The sequence below is a fragment of the Odontesthes bonariensis genome, chromosome 6 (assembly GCF_027942865.1).
Source record: "Odontesthes bonariensis isolate fOdoBon6 chromosome 6, fOdoBon6.hap1, whole genome shotgun sequence".
Classification (NCBI taxonomy): Eukaryota; Metazoa; Chordata; class Actinopteri; order Atheriniformes; family Atherinopsidae; genus Odontesthes; species Odontesthes bonariensis.
The window spans coordinates 525,516-544,801 of NC_134511.1; the positions used below are offsets into that span (position 1 = coordinate 525,516).

The 19,286-nt window shown below is 49.0% G+C and overlaps 1 protein-coding gene across 3 annotated transcripts in view; it reads left to right on the top strand.

Annotated features, from left to right (window-relative positions):
• The first annotated feature begins 3,626 nt into the window (after positions 1-3,626).
• LOC142381760 (dynamin-1-like) overlaps positions 3,627-19,286 on the top strand; it is a 43,959-nt gene continuing 28,299 nt past the window's right edge. For 2 of the 3 annotated variants that reach the window (XM_075466960.1, XM_075466958.1), the window contains exons 1-7: positions 3,629-3,964; positions 5,254-5,327; positions 6,880-7,029; positions 12,321-12,524; positions 12,609-12,707; positions 14,870-15,030; positions 16,135-16,277. In XM_075466960.1, the coding sequence (XP_075323075.1) occupies positions 3,804-3,964; positions 5,254-5,327; positions 6,880-7,029; positions 12,321-12,524; positions 12,609-12,707; positions 14,870-15,030; positions 16,135-16,277 (992 nt within the window). In that variant the 5' untranslated portion in view covers positions 3,629-3,803. Of the gene's footprint in view, positions 3,965-5,253; positions 5,328-6,879; positions 7,030-12,320; positions 12,525-12,608; positions 12,708-14,869; positions 15,031-16,134; positions 16,278-19,286 lie in introns of all 3 variants that reach the window. The other variant, XM_075466961.1, reaches the window with a different exon arrangement.

Consider the following 19,286-nt stretch of genomic DNA (forward strand, 5'->3'; position numbering starts at 1 on the left):
TATAAGTCTGTGTCCTACATCACCGCCCCCCCCCCCCCGACGAGAGTGCCAGCAGGAGACCCCTCCATGCTTAGTCTTTGGTCCTAGTGTAACCGCTATGAAACCTCTGCGTTGTGTTTAAGGTTAATGGAGAGCACACCGCTGCTCTTTCGAAGGTCTTTTTATTTTCCAACCTTTCCTCACCGAACAGCCCAAAAGAGAGGAAGAGTTTAGGCGGGACCGTGTCTTTTGTCACAAATGTTGCTCCCCCATAACAGAATGTACAGAAAACAAAAGTTCCACCTGACTAATCTTATAAATGTCATAAAAACAATTAAAACAATACAATGTAACATTATGGAGCTCCCCCTACAGGCTTGGAGGTAATGTACGGTTACGGTCTCTTGCTTTGCCGGCCTCTCTCTTTCTCTTCCTTCTTCATCACTCAACGTCTTCTTCTGTTTCTTCGGTGCCTCGTGCTGACAATGTTGCGCTAGCTTAGCCTTGTACCTGGGAGCGTGAGAGGGGTCCATTTGTTTTTGCGGTAGGTGTGCCAGAAAGCTCAGCTCCCGGGCCGCTCCAGCAAAGTTACATAGCGCAGTTTTTCCAACATAGGAGACAGGCCAATCGTAATATTAAAACTCATTCTGGCCGCACAAGTTTTTTCAAGCTGTTATTTTAAGGTAGAAATGTTACATAGTGTAGTTTGTCTCTATTCTTGTGAGTCACGAATAGATGAAGAGTTGAATCAAAGTGGTTGTTTATGAATAAATCCGATGACTCGCATCCAACACGTTGCTTCAGCTACAGCCGGTACAATACAACGAGAGCTCGCGAGCTAATCTCGCGATACATTAATCTGAACAGTCCAATAACGAAACAGCACTGCTGTCTACATCCTTCTTCTTTAGCTGTGCCTCCAACCGGAGTGAATTAATATCCATTACAACAAATAAAATAAAAACATACATACCATGTTGAATGAAATTCACCTGCTTCCACGTGAATAAGATACATTGCATGGTGTGTCCATCTGAACCCACAACTTGGACAGCTCCAAAATTAGTAACACAACAGATACAAAATAAAAAGCTTGTATTCAGATATCTTGTAATAACATACTAATATAAAACATTTAGATATCTTTCAGGCATTTTTCTTTTCACATTTCATCTAACTCATGTACTTTTTGTTAGGTCTAGATACCCTGCCAAACCTGGTGAGATACCCGGAAGGGGTGGGTTGAGTTGGGCCTTCTGCATGCACCTTCGTGTGGTGCTCCACCACCTTGCTGGGAGTCTTTTCTTGATTAAGTTCATTGTGGCATGACTCTGGTGCTGTCGTTACAGAGTTCTCAGACAGTGTTGTTTTGTTGATAAGCGGCTCAGGTGCGTGCTGTGATGTATCCAGTTCCTCTGTGTGTGAAGGTTGTGGCTCTTTAACAGGCAAGATGTGGCGTCTGTTTCGTCGGTGCTCCTTTCCTTCAGACTCAACGATGTATGAACGTGGTTCATTGCACTTTTTCCTTACGATCCCCAGTTTGTTATACCCCTTTGTGGTTTGTAGTCTAATCACCTGGTCCGGTGCGAGGGGTGTCAGTGGCTTGCTGGTTCTGTCGTAGTAGTGTTTCTGTGTTGTGCGCCTCTTTTTTAGCTGCCGCCTGACCTTGGTGGTGGCTTTTGCTGTTGGTCTCAGTAGCTTTTTGCAGATGGGTAAAGTTGTTCTGGTGCGTCGGGACAGTAATCTTTGTGCTGGTGATCCCAGGACCGTGTCGCGGGGCGTGTTGCGCATCCCTAACAAGTTCAGATAGAAATCAGTTCCATCACGCTCTGTGGTCTCTAGCAGCTTCTTTGCACTCCTCACAGCTCTCTCACTGAGCCCATTAGACTGCGGGTACTCGGGGCTACTTGTCACCAGCTGAAAGTCCCATGCTTCTGCGAATTCCTGAAGTGCTTGGCTAGTGAACTGGGTGCCATTGTCAGAGTATAATTTCAGTGGTATGCCATGTACAGAAAAGTGGCGCTTCAGCTTCTGTATGATAGTCTTGGAAGATAAGCTGCTGAGCTGGTCAATTTCAAACCACCCAGAGTATGAGTCCACGAGCACCAGGTAATGATGGCTTTTCCATTCAAAGATGTCGGTGGCAACAATGGACCATGGTAGGTCAGGGACTGTGTGCAGTTTTAATGGTTCCTTTGGTTGGTGTGGTTTCAGGCTGTTACACACACTGCATGATGAGATGACAGTTTCTATGTCACTGTTCACTGATGGCCAGAAGACACTCTCTCTTGCTCTTTTCTTTGTTGACTCTGTCCCTGGGTGTCCTGTGTGTAGCACGCGGAGGTATTCGGACTGCAGAGAGTCAGGCACAACTGCTCTGTTTCCTTTCATGGCGATTTCATTCTCCAGCAGCAGCTCATCACGGAAGTTGAAGAATGGTTTTACCTTGATGGGTACACTGCTTGCATGTCAAGGCCAGCCATTACAAATGTAATTGGTGACTTTCTGAAGGACACTGTCTGACGCAGTGTGCTGCCGAAGTTCTTCAAGGCGCCGTGTAGATATCAGTTGTAGGGCCATTACCTCGAACTCTGCATTTTCAGTATCTTGCGGGCCGACATTGCACTGTGGTGCACGAGAGAGGGTGTCAGCCAGGTACAGGTGTTTGCCTTTTTTGTAGGTGAATGTCAGGCTGAACTTTTGTAACTGCAACATCATGCGCTGCAAACGTGCTGGGACCGTGTGGAATGGTTTGTTGTGGATGGTGACAAGAGGCTGATGGTCAGTCTCAATCAAGACAGGCTTGCCATAGATGTAGTCATAGAAACGGTGACAGGCGAACACTACAGCGAGTAGTTCCTTTTCGATTTGCGCATATCTTGTCTCCGTCTGTGTCAATGTGCGTGATGCGGATGCTATCGGATTTCCGTCCTGGAGGCATGCAGCTCCTAGGCCATGCTGGGAGGCATCACAGGTGAGCGTTACCGGCTTTTCCACGTTGTAGTAGTGAAGCACAGGTGGGCTGGTGATGCATGCCTTCAGTTTGGTGAATGCGTTCTGCCGATGCTCTGGCCAGCTCCACAGCACGTCCTTGTGTAGCAGTTGTCGCAGAGGTGATGTCAGTTCGCTCAGATTTGGAATGAATTTTCCTAGGTAGTCAATCATTCCTAGGAAGCGTTGAAGAGCCATTTTGTCTTCCGGAGGTGGCATGTCACTGATCGCTTTGATTTTTTCGGAAGCCAAGTGATTTCACATTTCACAAGCCAAATGAACCCTTGTTACATTAGTCCCGTTAATGTTTAAGTTTCATCCTCCGGCTTTGTTTTTGAACAGTAAATGCCACTTTGCTTTTTACCCCTTTGTGGCAGTTTGGAATGTCTGTTTAACTTTTGGTTGTTTTGTTGAACAGTTGCAGTGGGCCTATATTTTAACTGGGTGTTTCTTATAGGTTATTTTCCCTTTCTTTGTCTTTATTTAATTAACTGTAATTGTTACACACCTCCTGCCCTGCGGGGTTTATCTGGAACCTGTGTGTCTGTTTTACTTTCATCTCCACCTGCCGTTTCTCATCCTGACTTTTAATCAAAAAATCAAAAAGAGGCTTTTATTGTGAAGGCTCGTCTGTACCGGATGCGCACGTGTGTGCGCGCGCGGCCCCTCCCTGCAGCGGAGCGTCAGAAGCAGAAGGAGCTGAAGGTCACAGCATCCTCAGCATCTCATCGATTTAAGCTCCGCTGGTCGGCGCGTGACACAGGAGCCACACGCACGTCCCCGCCGCACCGTGTCCGTGAGCCCCGTGAGTCCGCGCACCCGCCGCCGCCGCCATGGGGAACCGGGGGATGGAGGAGCTGATCCCGCTGGTGAACCGGCTGCAGGACGCCTTCTCCGCCATCGGACAGAACTCTGAGCTGGACCTGCCGCAGATCGCTGTGGTGGGCGGGCAGAGCGCCGGCAAGAGCTCGGTGCTGGAGAACTTCGTGGGCAAGTGAGTCATGCTGTGTGTGGGAGCCGAACCGGGCCGAGCCGAACAGGGCCGAGCCGGGCCGAGCCACAGAGCCTGAACGCACAGCGGTGTCACGTGTTAAAATGGTCCAGTGGAATTCCTTCCAGCAGAATCAGGCCAGCTGATCAATAACTGATCGATCAGCTGGCCTGAGGAGGTTCTGCAGGTCTGACCTGTTCTGAGGGTTTGAGTCTGAACTCTGAACTGAACTCATCATCATATGTTTTAGCTCATCAGCTTCATTTTATTCTGTTAACAAACATCGTTTTATTCTGATAACAAACATCGTTTTATTCTGTTAACAAACATCGTTTTACTCTGATAACAAACATCGTTTTATTCTGTTAACAAACATCGTTTTACTCTGATAACAAACATCGTTTTACTCTGTTAACAAACATCGGTTTATTCTGTTAACAAACATCGTTTTATTCTGTTAACAAACATCGTTTTATTCTGTTTACAAACATCGTTTTATTCTGTTAACAAACATCGTTTTACTCTGATAACAAACATCGTTTTACTCTGATAACAAACATCGTTTTATTCTGTTAACAAACATCGTTTTATTCTGATAACAAACATCGTTTTATTCTGTTAACAAACATCGTTTTATTCTGATAACAAACATCGTTTTATTCTGTTAACAAACATCGTTTTACTCTGATAACAAACATCGTTTTATTCTGATAACAAACATCGTTTTATTCTGTTAACAAACATCGTTTTATTCTGTTAACAAACATCGTTTTATTCTGATAACAAACATCGTTTTATTCTGATAACAAACATCGTTTTATTCTGATAACAAACATCGTTTTATTCTGATAACAAACATCGTTTTATTCTGTTAACAAACATCGTTTTATTCTGATAACAAACATCGTTTTATTCTGTTAACAAACATCGTTTTACTCTGATAACAAACATCGTTTTATTCTGATAACAAACATCGTTTTATTCTGTTTACAAACATCGTTTTATTCTGATAACAAACATAATTTTATTCTGTTAACAAACATCGTTTTATTCTGATAACAAACATCGTTTTATTCTGTTTACAAACATCGTTTTATTCTGTTAACAAACATCGTTTTATTCTGTTAAATAGTTCTGTAATAGTTCTGTTAATAGAAAATGGTTGGATGGATATCTCAGCCTGTTAGTCCACAGACTGAGACGTGTCAGTAATTAGCTTTAGCTTCTAATTAGCTTTAGCTTCTCCTAATTAGCTTTAGCTTCTCCTAATTAGCTCTTTCCCCTGCTGACAGGGACTTCCTGCCCCGGGGTTCAGGGATTGTCACTCGGCGCCCCCTGGTGCTTCAGCTCATCACCTCTCCGACAGGTGAGACTCAGACTATCACATATCTGATCACCTGCATTGATCCGGTGGGATGTTTATTGATCCGGTGTTATTGTTAATTGATCCGGTGTGATTGTTTATTGATCCGGTGTGATGTTAATTGATCCGGTGTGATGTTAATTGATCCGGTGTGATGTTTATTGATCCGGTGTTGATGTTTATTGATCCGGTGTGATTGTTTATTGATCCGGTGTGATGTTTATTGATCCGGTGTTGATGTTTATTGATCCGGTGTTATTGTTAATTGATCCGGTGTGATTGTTAATTGATCCGGTGTGATGTTTATTGATCCGGTGTTGATGTTTATTGATCCGGTGTGATTGTTTATTGATCCGGTGTGATGTTTATTGATCCGGTGTTGATGTTTATTGATCCGGTGTTATTGTTAATTGATCCGGTGTGATTGTTTATTGATCCGGTGTGATGTTAATTGATCCGGTGTGATGTTAATTGATCCGGTGTTGATGTTAATTGATCCGGTGTGATTGTTTATTGATCCGGTGTGATGTTAATTGATCCGGTGTTGATGTTTATTGATCCGGTGTTGATGTTTATTGATCCGGTGTGATGTTAATTGATCCGGTGTGATTGTTTATTGATCCGGTGTGATTGTTTATTGATCCAGTGTGATGTTAATAGATCCGGTGTGATGTTAATTGATCCGGTGTGATGTTAATAGATCCGGTGTGATGTTAATAGATCCAGTGTGATGTTTATTGATCCGGTGTGATGTTAATTGATCCGGTGTGATTGTTTATTGATCCGGTGTGATGTTTATTGATCCAGTGTGATGTTAATAGATCCGGTGTGATGTTTATTGATCCTGTGAGATGTTAATTGATCCGGTGTTATTGTTTATTGATCCAGTGTGATGTTAATAGATCCGGTGTTATGTTTATTGATCCGGTGTGATGTTAATTGATCCGGTGTGATTGTTTATTGATCCAGTGTGATGTTAATAGATCCGGTGTTATTGTTTATTGATCCGGTGTGATGTTAATTGATCCGGTGTTATGTTTATTGATCCTGTGAGATGTTAATTGATCCGGTGTGATTGTTTATTGATCCAGTGTGATGTTAATAGATCCGGTGTTATTGTTTATTGATCCGGTGTGATGTTAATTGATCCGGTGTGATGTTTATTGATCCGGTGTGATGTTTATTGATCCAGTGTGATGTTAATAGATCCGGTGTTATTGTTTATTGATCCGGTGTGATGTTAATTGATCCGGTGTGATGTTTATTGATCCGGTGTGATGTTAATTGATCCGGTGTGATGTTTATTGATCCGGTGTGATGTTAATGATCCGGTGTGATGTTTATTGATCCGGTGTGATGCTAATTGATCCGGTGTTATTGTTAATTGATCCGGTGTGATGTTTATTGATCCGGTGTGATGCTAATTGATCCGGTGTTATTGTTAATTGATCCGGTGTTGATGTTTATTGATCCGGTGTGATGTTAATTGATCCGGTGTTATTGTTTATTGATCCGGTGTGATGTTTATTGATCCGGTGTGATGTTTATTGATCAGAGTTTGCAGAGTTCCTGCACTGTAAAGGGAAGAAGTTCATCGACTTTGATGAAGTTCGTCAGGAGATCGAAGCTGAAACCGATCGAGCGACTGGACAAAACAAAGGAATCAGTCCAGTCCCCATCAACCTGAGGGTGTATTCCCCCAACGGTAACACACCTGACACTCACATGACACACTGACCCGACCCTGCCTTCCCTGACCCTGCCTTACCCGACCTTACCTTACCTGACCCTACCTTACCCGACCCTGCCTTACCCGACCTTACCTTACCTTACTTTACCTGACCCTACCTTACCCGACCCTGCCTTACCCGACCCTGCCTTACCCGACCTTACCTTACCCGACCCTGCCTTACCCGACCTTACCTTACCCGACCCGGCCTTACCTGACCCTGCCTTACCTGACCCTACCTTACTCAACCCTGCCTTACCCGACCCTGCCTTACCCGACCCTACCTTACCCGACCTTGCCTTACCCGACCTTACCTTACCCGACCTTACCTTACCTGACCCTACCTTACCTGACCCTGCCTTACCTGACCCTACCTTACCCGACCCTGCCTTACCCGACCTTACCTTACCTGACCCTACCTTACCTGACCCTGCCTTACCTGACCCTGCCTTACCCGACCCTGCCTTACCCGACCCTGCCTTACCCGACCCTGCCTTACCCGACCCTACCTTACCCGACCCTGCCTTACCCGACCCTGCCTTCCCTGACCCTGCCTTACCCGACCCGGCCTTACCCGACCCGGCCTTACCCGACCCGGCCTTACCCGACCCTGCCTTACCCGACCCGGCCTTACCCGACCCTGCCTTACCCGACCCTGCCTTACCCGACCCTACCTTACCCGACCCTGCCTTACCCGACCCTGCCTTCCCTGACCCTGCCTTACCCGACCCTGCCTTACCCGACCCTGCCTTACCCGACCCGGCCTTACCCGACCCGGCCTTACCCGACCCTGCCTTACCCGACCCTGCCTTACCCGACCCTGCCTTACCCGACCCTGCCTTACCTGACCCTACCTTACCCGACCCTGCCTTACCCGACCCGGCCTTACCTGACCCTACCTTACCCGACCCTGCCTTACCCGACCCTGCCTTACCCGACCCTGCCTTACCCGACCCTGCCTTACCCGACCCGGCCTTACCTGACCTTCCTTACTTTACCTGACCCTACCTTACCTGACCCTACCTTACTTTACCTGACCCTACCTTACCTGACCCTACCTTACTTTACCTGACCCTACCTTACCTGACCCTACCTTACCTTACCTGAACTTCCTTACTTTACCCGACCCTGCCTTTCCTGACCTTCCTTACTTTACCTGACCCTACTTTACCCGACCCTGCCTTACCTGACCTTCCTTACTTTACCTGACCCTACCTTACCTGACCCTACCTTACCTGACCTTCCTTACTTTACCCGACCCTGCCTTTCCTGACCTTCCTTACTTTACCTGACCCTACCTTACCTGACCCTACCTTACCTGACCCTACCTTACCCGACCCTGCCTTTCCTGACCTTCCTTACTTTACCTGACCCTACCTCACCCGACCCTGCCTTACCTGACCTTCCTTACTTTACCTGACCCTACCTTACCTGACCCTACCTTACCTGACCTTCCTTACTTTACCCGACCCTGCCTTTCCTGACCTTCCTTACTTTACCTGACCCTACCTTACCCGACCCTGCCTTACCTGACCTTCCTTACTTTACCCGACCCTACCTTACCTGACCTTCCTTACTTTACCCAACCCTGCCTTACCCAACCCTACCTTACCCGACCCTGCCTTACCTGACCCTACCTTACCCGACCCTACCTTACCCGACCTTCCTTACTTTACCCGACCCTACCTTACCCGACCCTGCCTTACCTGACCTTCCTTACTTTACCTGACCTTCCTTACTTTACCCGACCCTACCTTACCCGACCCTACCTTACCCGACCTTCCTTACTTTACCTGACCCTACCTTACCCGACCCTACCTTACCCGACCCTACCTTACCCGACCCTACCTTACCCGACTTTCCTTACTTTACCCGACCCTACCTTACCCGACCCTACCTTACCCGACCTTCCTTACTTTACCCGACCCTACCTTACCCGACCCTACCTTACCCGACTTTCCTTACCTTACCCGACCCTGCCTTACCTGACCTTCCTTACTTTACCTGACCCTACCTTACCCGACCCTACCTTACCCGACCCTGCCTTACCTGACCTTCCTTACTTTACCTGACCCTACCTTACCTGACCCTACCTTACCTGACCTTCCTTACTTTACCCGACCCTGCCTTTCCTGACCTTCCTTACTTTACCTGACCCTACCTTACCCGACCCTGCCTTACCTGACCTTCCTTACTTTACCCGACCCTACCTTACCTGACCTTCCTTACTTTACCCAACCCTGCCTTACCTGACCCTACCTTACCCGACCCTACCTTACCCGACCTTCCTTACTTTACCCAACCCTGCCTTACCTGACCCTACCTTACCCGACCCTACCTTACCCGACCTTCCTTACTTTACCCGACCCTACCTTACCCGACCCTGCCTTACCTGACCTTCCTTACTTTACCTGACCTTCCTTACTTTACCCGACCCTACCTTACCCGACCCTACCTTACCCGACCTTCCTTACTTTACCTGACCCTACCTTACCCGACCCTACCTTACCCGACCCTACCTTACCCGACCTTCCTTACTTTACCCGACCCTACCTTACCCGACCCTACCTTACCCGACCTTCCTTACTTTACCCGACCCTACCTTACCCGACCCTACCTTACCCGACCCTGCCTTACCTGACCTTCCTTACTTTACCTGACCTTCCTTACTTTACCCGACCCTACCTTACCCGACCCTACCTTACCCGACCTTCCTTACTTTACCTGACCCTACCTTACCCGACCCTACCTTACCCGACCCTACCTTACCCGACCTTCCTTACTTTACCCGACCCTACCTTACCCGACCCTGCCTTACCTGACCTTCCTTACTTTACCTGACCCTACCTTACCCGACCCTACCTTACCCGACCCTACCTTACCCGACCTTCCTTACTTTACCCGACCCTACCTTACCCGACCCTACCTTACCCGACCCTGCCTTACCTGACCTTCCTTACTTTACCTGACCCTACCTTACCCGACCCTACCTTACCCGACCCTACCTTACCCGACCTTCCTTACTTTACCCGACCCTACCTTACCCGACCCTACCTTACCCGACCTTCCTTACTTTACCCGACCCTACCTTACCCGACCCTGCCTTACCTGACCTTCCTTACTTTACCTGACCCTACCTTACCCGACCCTACCTTACCCGACCCTACCTTACCCGACCTTCCTTACTTTACCCGACCCTACCTTACCCGACCCTACCTTACCCGACCTTCCTTACTTTACCCGACCCTACCTTACCCGACCCTGCCTTACCTGACCTTCCTTACTTTACCTGACCCTACCTTACCTGACCTTCCTTACTTTACCCGACCCTACCTTACCCGACCCTACCTTACCCGACCCTACCTTACCTGACCTTCCTTACTTTACCTGACCCTACCTTACCTGACCTTCCTTACTTTACCCGACCCTACCTTACCTGACCTTCCTTACTTTACCCGACCCTACCTTACCCGACCCTACCTTACCCGACCCTACCTTACCTGACCTTCCTTACTTTACCTGACCCTACCTTACCTGACCCGGCCTTACCCGACCCTGCCTTACCTGACCTTCCTTACTTTACCTGACCCTACCTTACCTGACCTTCCTTACTTTACCCGACCCTACCTTACCCGACCCTACCTTACCCGACCCTACCTTACCTGACCTTCCTTACTTTACCTGACCCTACCTTACCTGACCTTCCTTACTTTACCCGACCCTACCTTACCTGACCTTCCTTACTTTACCCGACCCTACCTTACCCGACCCTACCTTACCTGACCTTCCTTACTTTACCTGACCCTACCTTACCCGACCCTACCTTACCCGACCCTACCTTACCTGACCTTCCTTACTTTACCTGACCCTACCTTACCTGACCCGGCCTTACCCGACCCTGCCTTACCTGACCTTCCTTACTTTACCTGACCCTACCTTACCTGACCTTCCTTACTTTACCCAACCCTACCTTACCTGACCTTCCTTACTTTACCCGACCCTACCTTACCCGACCCTACCTTACCTGACCTTCCTTACTTTACCTGACCCTACCTTACCCGACCCTACCTTACCCGACCCTACCTTACCTGACCTTCCTTACTTTACCTGACCCTACCTTACCTGACCCGGCCTTACCCGACCCTGCCTTACCTGACCTTCCTTACTTTACCTGACCCTACCTTACCTGACCTTCCTTACTTTACCCGACCCTACCTTACCTGACCTTCCTTACTTTACCTGACCCTACCTTACCTGACCCGGCCTTACCCGACCCTGCCTTACCTGACCTTCCTTACTTTACCTGACCCTACCTTACCTGACCTTCCTTACTTTACCCGACCCTACCTTACCCGACCCTACCTTACCCGACCCTACCTTACCTGACCTTCCTTACTTTACCCGACCCTACCTTACCCGACCCTACCTTACCTGACCTTCCTTACTTTACCTGACCCTACCTTACCCGACCCTACCTTACCCGACCCTACCTTACCTGACCTTCCTTACTTTACCTGACCCTACCTTACCCGACCCTACCTTACCCGACCCTACCTTACCTGACCTTCCTTACTTTACCTGACCCTACCTTACCTGACCCGGCCTTACCCGACCCTGCCTTACCTGACCTTCCTTACTTTACCTGACCCGTTCCTTACCCGACCCTGCCTTACCTGACCTTCCTTACTTTACCTGACCCTACCTTACCTGACCCTACCTTACCTGACCTTCCTTACTTTACCTGACCCTACCTTACCCGACCCTACCTTACCCGACCCTACCTTACCTGACCCTGCCTTACCTGACCCTACCTTACCCGACCCTACCTTACCCGACCCTGCCTTACCCGACCCTGCCTTACCCGACCCTACCTTACCCGACCCTGCCTTACCCGACCCTACCTTACCTGACCCTGCCTTACCCGACCCTACCTTACCCGACCCTGCCTTACCCGACCCTGCCTTACCCGACCCTACCTTACCCGACCCTGCCTTACCCGACCCTGCCTTACCCGACCCCGCCTTACCCGACCCTGCCTTACCCGACCCTGCCTTACCCGACCCTACCTTACCCGACCCTGCCTTACCCGACCCTGCCTTACCCGACCCTGCCTTACCCGACCCTGCCTTACCCGACCCTACCTTACCCGACCCTACCTTACCCGACCCTGCCTTACCCGACCCTACCTTACCCGACCCTGCCTTACCCGACCCGGCCTTACCCGACCCTACCTTAACTGACCCTGCATCTGGTCTGTGTTTTCTCAGTGCTGAACCTGACTCTGGTGGATCTCCCGGGAATGACGAAGGTCCCTGTGGGCGATCAGCCACCTGACATCGAGAACCAGATCAGAGAAATGCTCATGCAGTTCGTCACCAAAGACAACTGCCTCCTATTGGCTGTTTCTCCGGCCAACTCTGACCTCGCCAACTCCGATGCTTTGAAGATCGCCAAGGAGGTTGACCCACAAGGTCAGAGTGTAGCTCCGCCCACATCCTCTACACCTTCCGCCTGACGTCAGAGTCAGGAAGTAAAAGGTTGTGAATGTGTTGCAGGGCTGAGGACCATCGGCGTGATAACCAAACTGGATCTGATGGATGAAGGAACCGATGCCAGAGACATCCTGGAGAACAAGTTGCTGCCGCTGCGCAGAGGTAGGACATCACGCAGAATCCTGACCAGTTAGAGAGAGAGAAGAGAGTCCAGATTTCCAGTTAGAGACAGAACATAGTCCGGGCGTCCGGTTAGAGAGAGAGAGAGGACAGAGTCCGGGCATCCGGTTAGAGAGAGAGAGGACAGAGTCCGGGCGTCCGGTTAGAGAGAGAGAGGACAGAGTCCGGGCGTCCGGTTAGAGAGAGAGGACAGAGTCCGGGCGTCCGGTTAGAGAGAGAGGACAGAGTCCGGGCGTCCGGTTAGAGAGAGAGGACAGAGTCCGGGCGTCCGGTTAGAGAGAGAGAGGACAGAGTCCGGGCGTCCGGTTAGAGAGAGAGAGGACAGAGTCCGGGCGTCCGGTTAGAGAGAGAGGACAGAGTCCGGGTGTCCGGTTAGAGAGAGAGAGGACAGAGTCCGGGCGTCCGGTTAGAGAGAGAGGACAGAGTCCGGGCGTCCGGTTAGAGAGAGAGGACAGAGTCGCCCGGACTCTGTCCTCTCTCTCTAATTGGATTATTTTATGAATTATGATTATTATTAATTAATTGAATTCCAATTGGCTTGAATTGGACTTACTATCTAAGTGCCTTGAGATGACATTTGTTGTATTTGGCGCTATATAAATAAAAATGAATTGAATTGAATAGAGTCCGGGCGTCCGGTTAGAGAGAGAGGACAGAGTCCGGGCGTCCGGTTAGAGAGAGAGAACAGAGTCCGGGCGTCCGGTTAGAGAGAGAGGACAGAGTCCGGGCGTCCGGTTAGAGAGAGAGGACAGAGTCCGGGCGTCCGGTTAGAGAGAGAGAGAGGACAGAGTCCGGGCGTCCGGTTAGAGAAAGAGGACAGGGTCCGGGCGTCCGGTTAGAGAGAGAGAGGACAGAGTCCGGGCGTCCGGTTAGAGAGAGAGGACAGGGTCCGGGCGTCCGGTTAGAGAGAGAGGACAGAGTCCGGGCGTCCGGTTAGAGAGAGAGAGGAGAGAGTCCGGGCGTCCGGTTAGAGAGAGAGGACAGAGTCCGGGCGTCCGGTTAGAGAGAGAGAGAGGACAGAGTCCGGGCGTCCGGTTAGAGAGAGAGAGAGGACAGAGTCCGGGCGTCCGGTTAGAGAGAGAGAGAGGACAGAGTCCGGGTGTCCGGTTAGAGAGAGAGAGAGGACAGAGTCCGGGTGTCCGGTTAGAGAGAGAGAGAGGACAGAGTCCGGGCGTCCGGTTAGAGAGAGAGAGAGGCCAGAGTCCGGGCGTCCGGTTAGAGACAGAACAGAGTCCGGGCGTCCGGTTAGAGACAGAACAGAGTCCGGGCGTCCGGTTAGAGACAGAACAGAGTCCGGGCGTCCGGTTAGAGACAGAACAGAGTCCGGGCGTCCGGTTAGAGAGAGAGACCAGAGTCCGGGCGTCCGGTTAGAGAGAGAGACCAGAGTCTGGGCGTCCGGTTAGAGAGAGAGACCAGAGTCTGGGCGTCCGGTTAGAGAGAGAGACCAGAGTCTGGGCGTCCGGTTAGAGAGAGAGACCAGACAGAGTCCGGGCGTCCGGTTAGAGAGAGAGGGAGGACAGAGTCCGGGCGTCCGGTTAGAGAGAGAGGGAGGACAGAGTCCGGGCGTCCGGTTAGGGAGAGAGAGAGAGAGAGGACAGAGTCCGGGCGTCCGGTTAGAGAGAGAGAGAGGACAGAGTCTGGGCGTCCGGTTAGAGAGAGAGAGAGAGAGAGAGAGAGAGAGAGAGAGAGAGAGAGAGAGGACAGAGTCCGGGCGTCCGGTTAGAGAGAGAGAGAGGACAGAGTCCGGGCGTCCGGTTAGAGAGAGAGAGAGGACAGAGTCTGGGCGTCCGGTTAGTGAGAGAGAGAGAGAGAGAGAGAGAGAGAGAGAGAGAGAGAGAGAGGACAGAGTCCGGGCGTCCGGTTAGAGAGAGAGAGAGGACAGAGTCCGGGCGTCCGGTTAGAGAGAGAGAGAGGACAGAGTCCGGGCGTCCGGTTAGAGAGAGAGAGAGAGAGAGAGGACAGAGTCCGGGCGTCCGGTTAGAGAGAGAGAGAGGACAGAGTCCGGGCGTCCGGTTAGAGAGAGAGAGAGGACAGAGTCCGGGCGTCCGGTTAGAGAGAGAGAGAGGACAGAGTCCGGGCGTCCGGTTAGAGAGAGACAGAGGACAGAGTTCAGGTAGACTCAAAGAGACGTTGTTTGGTCTCAGGTTACATCGGGGTGGTGAATCGCAGTCAGAAGGACATCGATGGGAAGAAAGACATCACAGCAGCTCTGCAGGCTGAGAGGAAATTCTTCTTGTCTCATCCTTCGTATCGCCACCTGGCCGACCGCATGGGCACCGCTTACCTGCAGAAAATCCTCAACCAGGTAAACACACATTTGTCCTCATCTCACTCTGATGTTTCCCGTTTACACAGTCAGGATGTCAGTTTGATATGAAACAAGCTCCGAACGCACCATAGAAGAAGAGCTGTGATGGCACTAGGGATGGGAATTGATAAGATTTTTACGATTCCAATTCCATTTTCGATTCTGCTCAACGATTCGGTTCTTTGTCGGTTCCCTTATCGATTCTCATTTGGAGAAAAAGGACAACAAACCGGTCGATTAGCATCAACTTTGTTTAGTTTAGAAGTAACACGAGTCATGACCTCACAAACCCAACAACGGTGAGGTCCACATTGGTCTATCCTGGCCTGGGTAATTTAACTCTTCCTGCTCTGGTGAAAGGAGAAGCTGGAGGTAGAGGTGAACTGGGGGTAGTACCACCAGCCTCTGGCTCTGAGCCAGTCAGGCTCTGTCTCTCATGATTTCATCTAAATGTAATGCCTGAGAAGGCATTCATCTAACCTTAACCGTTACTAACAGCAGCTTTTACAATCAGGCAAATGCTGCTAACATGATAGGCAGTGTTTGTTAGTTAGTTACCTGCAGTGTTAGCTGAGGACATGCTAACGTTGCTAACGTTGCTAACGTTGCTGGGCTCAGATTCACCAACGTTAGTCCGGAGCGGATCGAAAACGCGACATTAATTCATAGTTATTGCATGTTGGTAGTATTTCCTCCCTTTGGTGAAATATTCACTTTGCAAGTTGCCCTGTTGTCGTCTTTTTTAGGGATGTGTAACCAAACTTTCGAGCGTTTGTACCGCTTGGGCGCCATGTTTACTGTTGGCTGCTGGCTGCGCTGGACTCGCCACGCAATGTTGCGTGGTGACGTCATTCTCGCCCACTGGAATCGATAAGGGAATTGTTTGCAAAATCGCCAAAACGATTCCAAGGAATTGAAACACTGGGAACCGGTTCTCAACAAGAACCGGTTTTCGATTCCCATCCCTAAATGGCACCAGAGCTGGGATGTTCTTACGTTCGACACCTGCATGTAGTCACACCATTCAAACCAGTCTGCTGGTCCAGACACAACCAGCTGCACCTCAACCATAGCAACAAAACATCTCTTCGTTACTCCTAGCAACTGACCAACCACATCCGGGACACGTTGCCGGCGTTACGCAGCAAACTGCAGAGCCAGCTGCTGTCCATCGAGAAGGAGGTGGAGGAATACAAGAACTTCAGACCGGACGACCCGAGCCGCAAGACCAAGGCCCTGCTGCAGTTAGTACTGCACAGTACTACACACATTACTGCACAGTACACAGTACTACACACATTACTGCACCGTACTACACACATTACTGCACAGTACTACACACATTACTGCACAGTACTACACACATTACTGCACAGTACACAGTACTACACACATTACTGCACAGTACTACACACATTACTGCACAGTACTACACACATTACTGCACAGTACACAGTACTACACACATTACTGCACCGTACTACACACATTACTGCACAGTACTACACACATTACTGCACAGTACACAGTACTACACACATTACTGCACCATACTACACGCATTACTGCACAGTACTACACACATTACTGCACAGTACTACACGCATTACTGCACAGTACTACACACATTACTGCACAGTACTACACACATTACTGCACAGTACTACAGGCATTACTGCACAGTACTACACACATTACTGCACAGTACTACAGGCATTACTGCACAGTACTACACACATTACTGCACAGTACACAGTACTACACAAATTACTGCACCGTACTACACACATTACTGCACAGTACTACACACATTACTGCACAGTACACAGTACTACACACATTACTGCACAGTACTACACGCATTACTGCACAGTACTACACACATTACTGCACAGTACTACACGCATTACTGCACAGTACACAGTACTGCACGCATTACTGCACAGTACTACAGGCATTACTGCACAGTACTACACACATTACTGCACAGTACACAGTACTACACGCATTACTGCACAGTACTACACGCATTACTGCGCAGTACTACACACATTACTGCGCAGTACTACACACATTACTGCACAGTACACACACATTACTGCACAGTACACACACATTACTGCACAGTACACAGTACTACACACATTACTGCACAGTACTACACACATTACTGCACAGTACTACACACATTACTGCACAGTACTACACACATTACTGCACAGTATACAGTACTACACACATTACTGCGCAGTATACAGTACTACACACATTACTGCACAGTACACAGTACTACACACATTACTACGCAGTACTACAGGCATTACTGCACAGTACACACACATTACTGCACAGTACACAGTACTACACGCATTACTGCACAGTACTACACGCATTACTGCACAGTACTACACGCATTACTGCACAGTACTACACACATTACTGCACAGTACTACACGCATTACTGCACAGTACACAGTACTGCACGCATTACTGCACAGTACTACAGGCATTACTGCACAGTACTACACACATTACTGCACAGTAGTACACACATTACTGCACAGTACACACACATTACTGCACAGTACACAGTACTACACACATTACTACACAGTACTACACACATTACTGCACAGTACACACATATTACTGCACAGTACACACATATTACTGCACAGTACACAGTACTACACACATTACTACACAGTACTACACACATTACTGCACAGTACACACAGTACTACCAGAGCGTACATAAAAGTGGTATAGGCTAGAGGGAAATAAGCTTCAGGTTTGTCCTTGTGGCAGAAAGTAACGTCAGTTTGAGGCCTTAAAATGCATCGGGGAAGAGAGAGATGTGTGGTAAAGGAAGGGCAGTGTGGCCGCATCGATCAGTACTTTTTAAGAAGTCAATCGAGTAAGTCGGATTAAGTCCAGCGGCAGGTAGAAAACCACAGTCTGAAGGATATCAATAACACAGCTACGGAGGGGGAGGAGGAGGTTCTAAGAGGGATGCAGCTGATACTGAGGTGAACAGGCCAGTTAGAGAGAGAAATATGGAGCAGAAAGCTAGAGTTAAGTGGCCGAGGGCAAATAGTTACAAAGAATGGGAGGCAGTCAATAAAGATTTGTCAATAATATTGGGTAGGTTAGGAGGAAATGCAAGCGATACGCTAGAGAAGATGGGAGATATAATTTACTCCTATGGTGTAGAAAGGTTTGGGGTGCAAGATAGAAAGAGGGTTGAAAGAGAACCAATTTCTCCGTCTAGACTTAACTAAATGTAAAGGAAAGAAGGAATTTAAGAAAGCAGTGGAAAAGAGCTACAGAAGAAGAGAGGGAGGGAATTAATGTTTTGCAGGAAGAACTGAGAGGCAGGCTAGCAATACTCAGAAGGGCTGAATGTCTTAGGAAAAAGAGAAAGAAGAAAGAATATGTAAGGACGGCGTTTCACAGGGACCCGTTCAAGTTTGTTAAAGGGTTGTTTAACCAGGAAAAGGGAGGGCAGCTTAAGGCAACAAAGTCAGAGGTGGAAGAGTATCTAAGAAACACATATTCAGATCCTGAGCAGCGTAGAGGAGCAGGCCTTCCACCACCTACTCTCTGATCTGGACTTCAGGGACTGAGGCACATATTTCATGTTTTCCATGTTGGGATTTCATAACAAGGGACCAAAAAAAATACAGACAGACTTCAGTGTCACTTAATGAAGTTGTAAAGATAAACGAAGGCAGGTAAACTTAGGAGGGTCCAAGGTACAGAGAGTTGCAATTCAGTTTGCTCAAGAGGGGGAGAAAGTTAAAAAGACGACAAGGAGGCACGGCAGCTTGGAGGATGCTTGTGATTGGGAGATGCAGGTAGATTTAGGAAATAAGCATGTTGTTCCCCAGGAAATAGCCTCTACAAACCTAAGGCCTGATATAGTCTTGTGGTCTAGGAGTAGAATGAGAGTCTATTTCATAGAGCTGACTGTTCCTTGGGAGGAATTAGTAGAGGAAGCATATGAAAGGAAAAAGCTTAGGTATGTGGAGTTGGGGGCAGAAGCAGAGCAGCGAGGATGGAAGGTTAGAATCTGTCCAGTGGAAGTAGGATGTAGAGGATTTGTTGCAAAGTCTGCTGTCTCATTGCTGAGGGAGCTGGGTGTAAGTGGACAGAGTGTGAGGAAAATAGTGAAGGAAGTGTCAGATGAGGCAGTAAAGTCCAGTCAGTGGATTTGGATTAGAAGAAGCAATAGCAGCTGGGGCCCAGCAGGG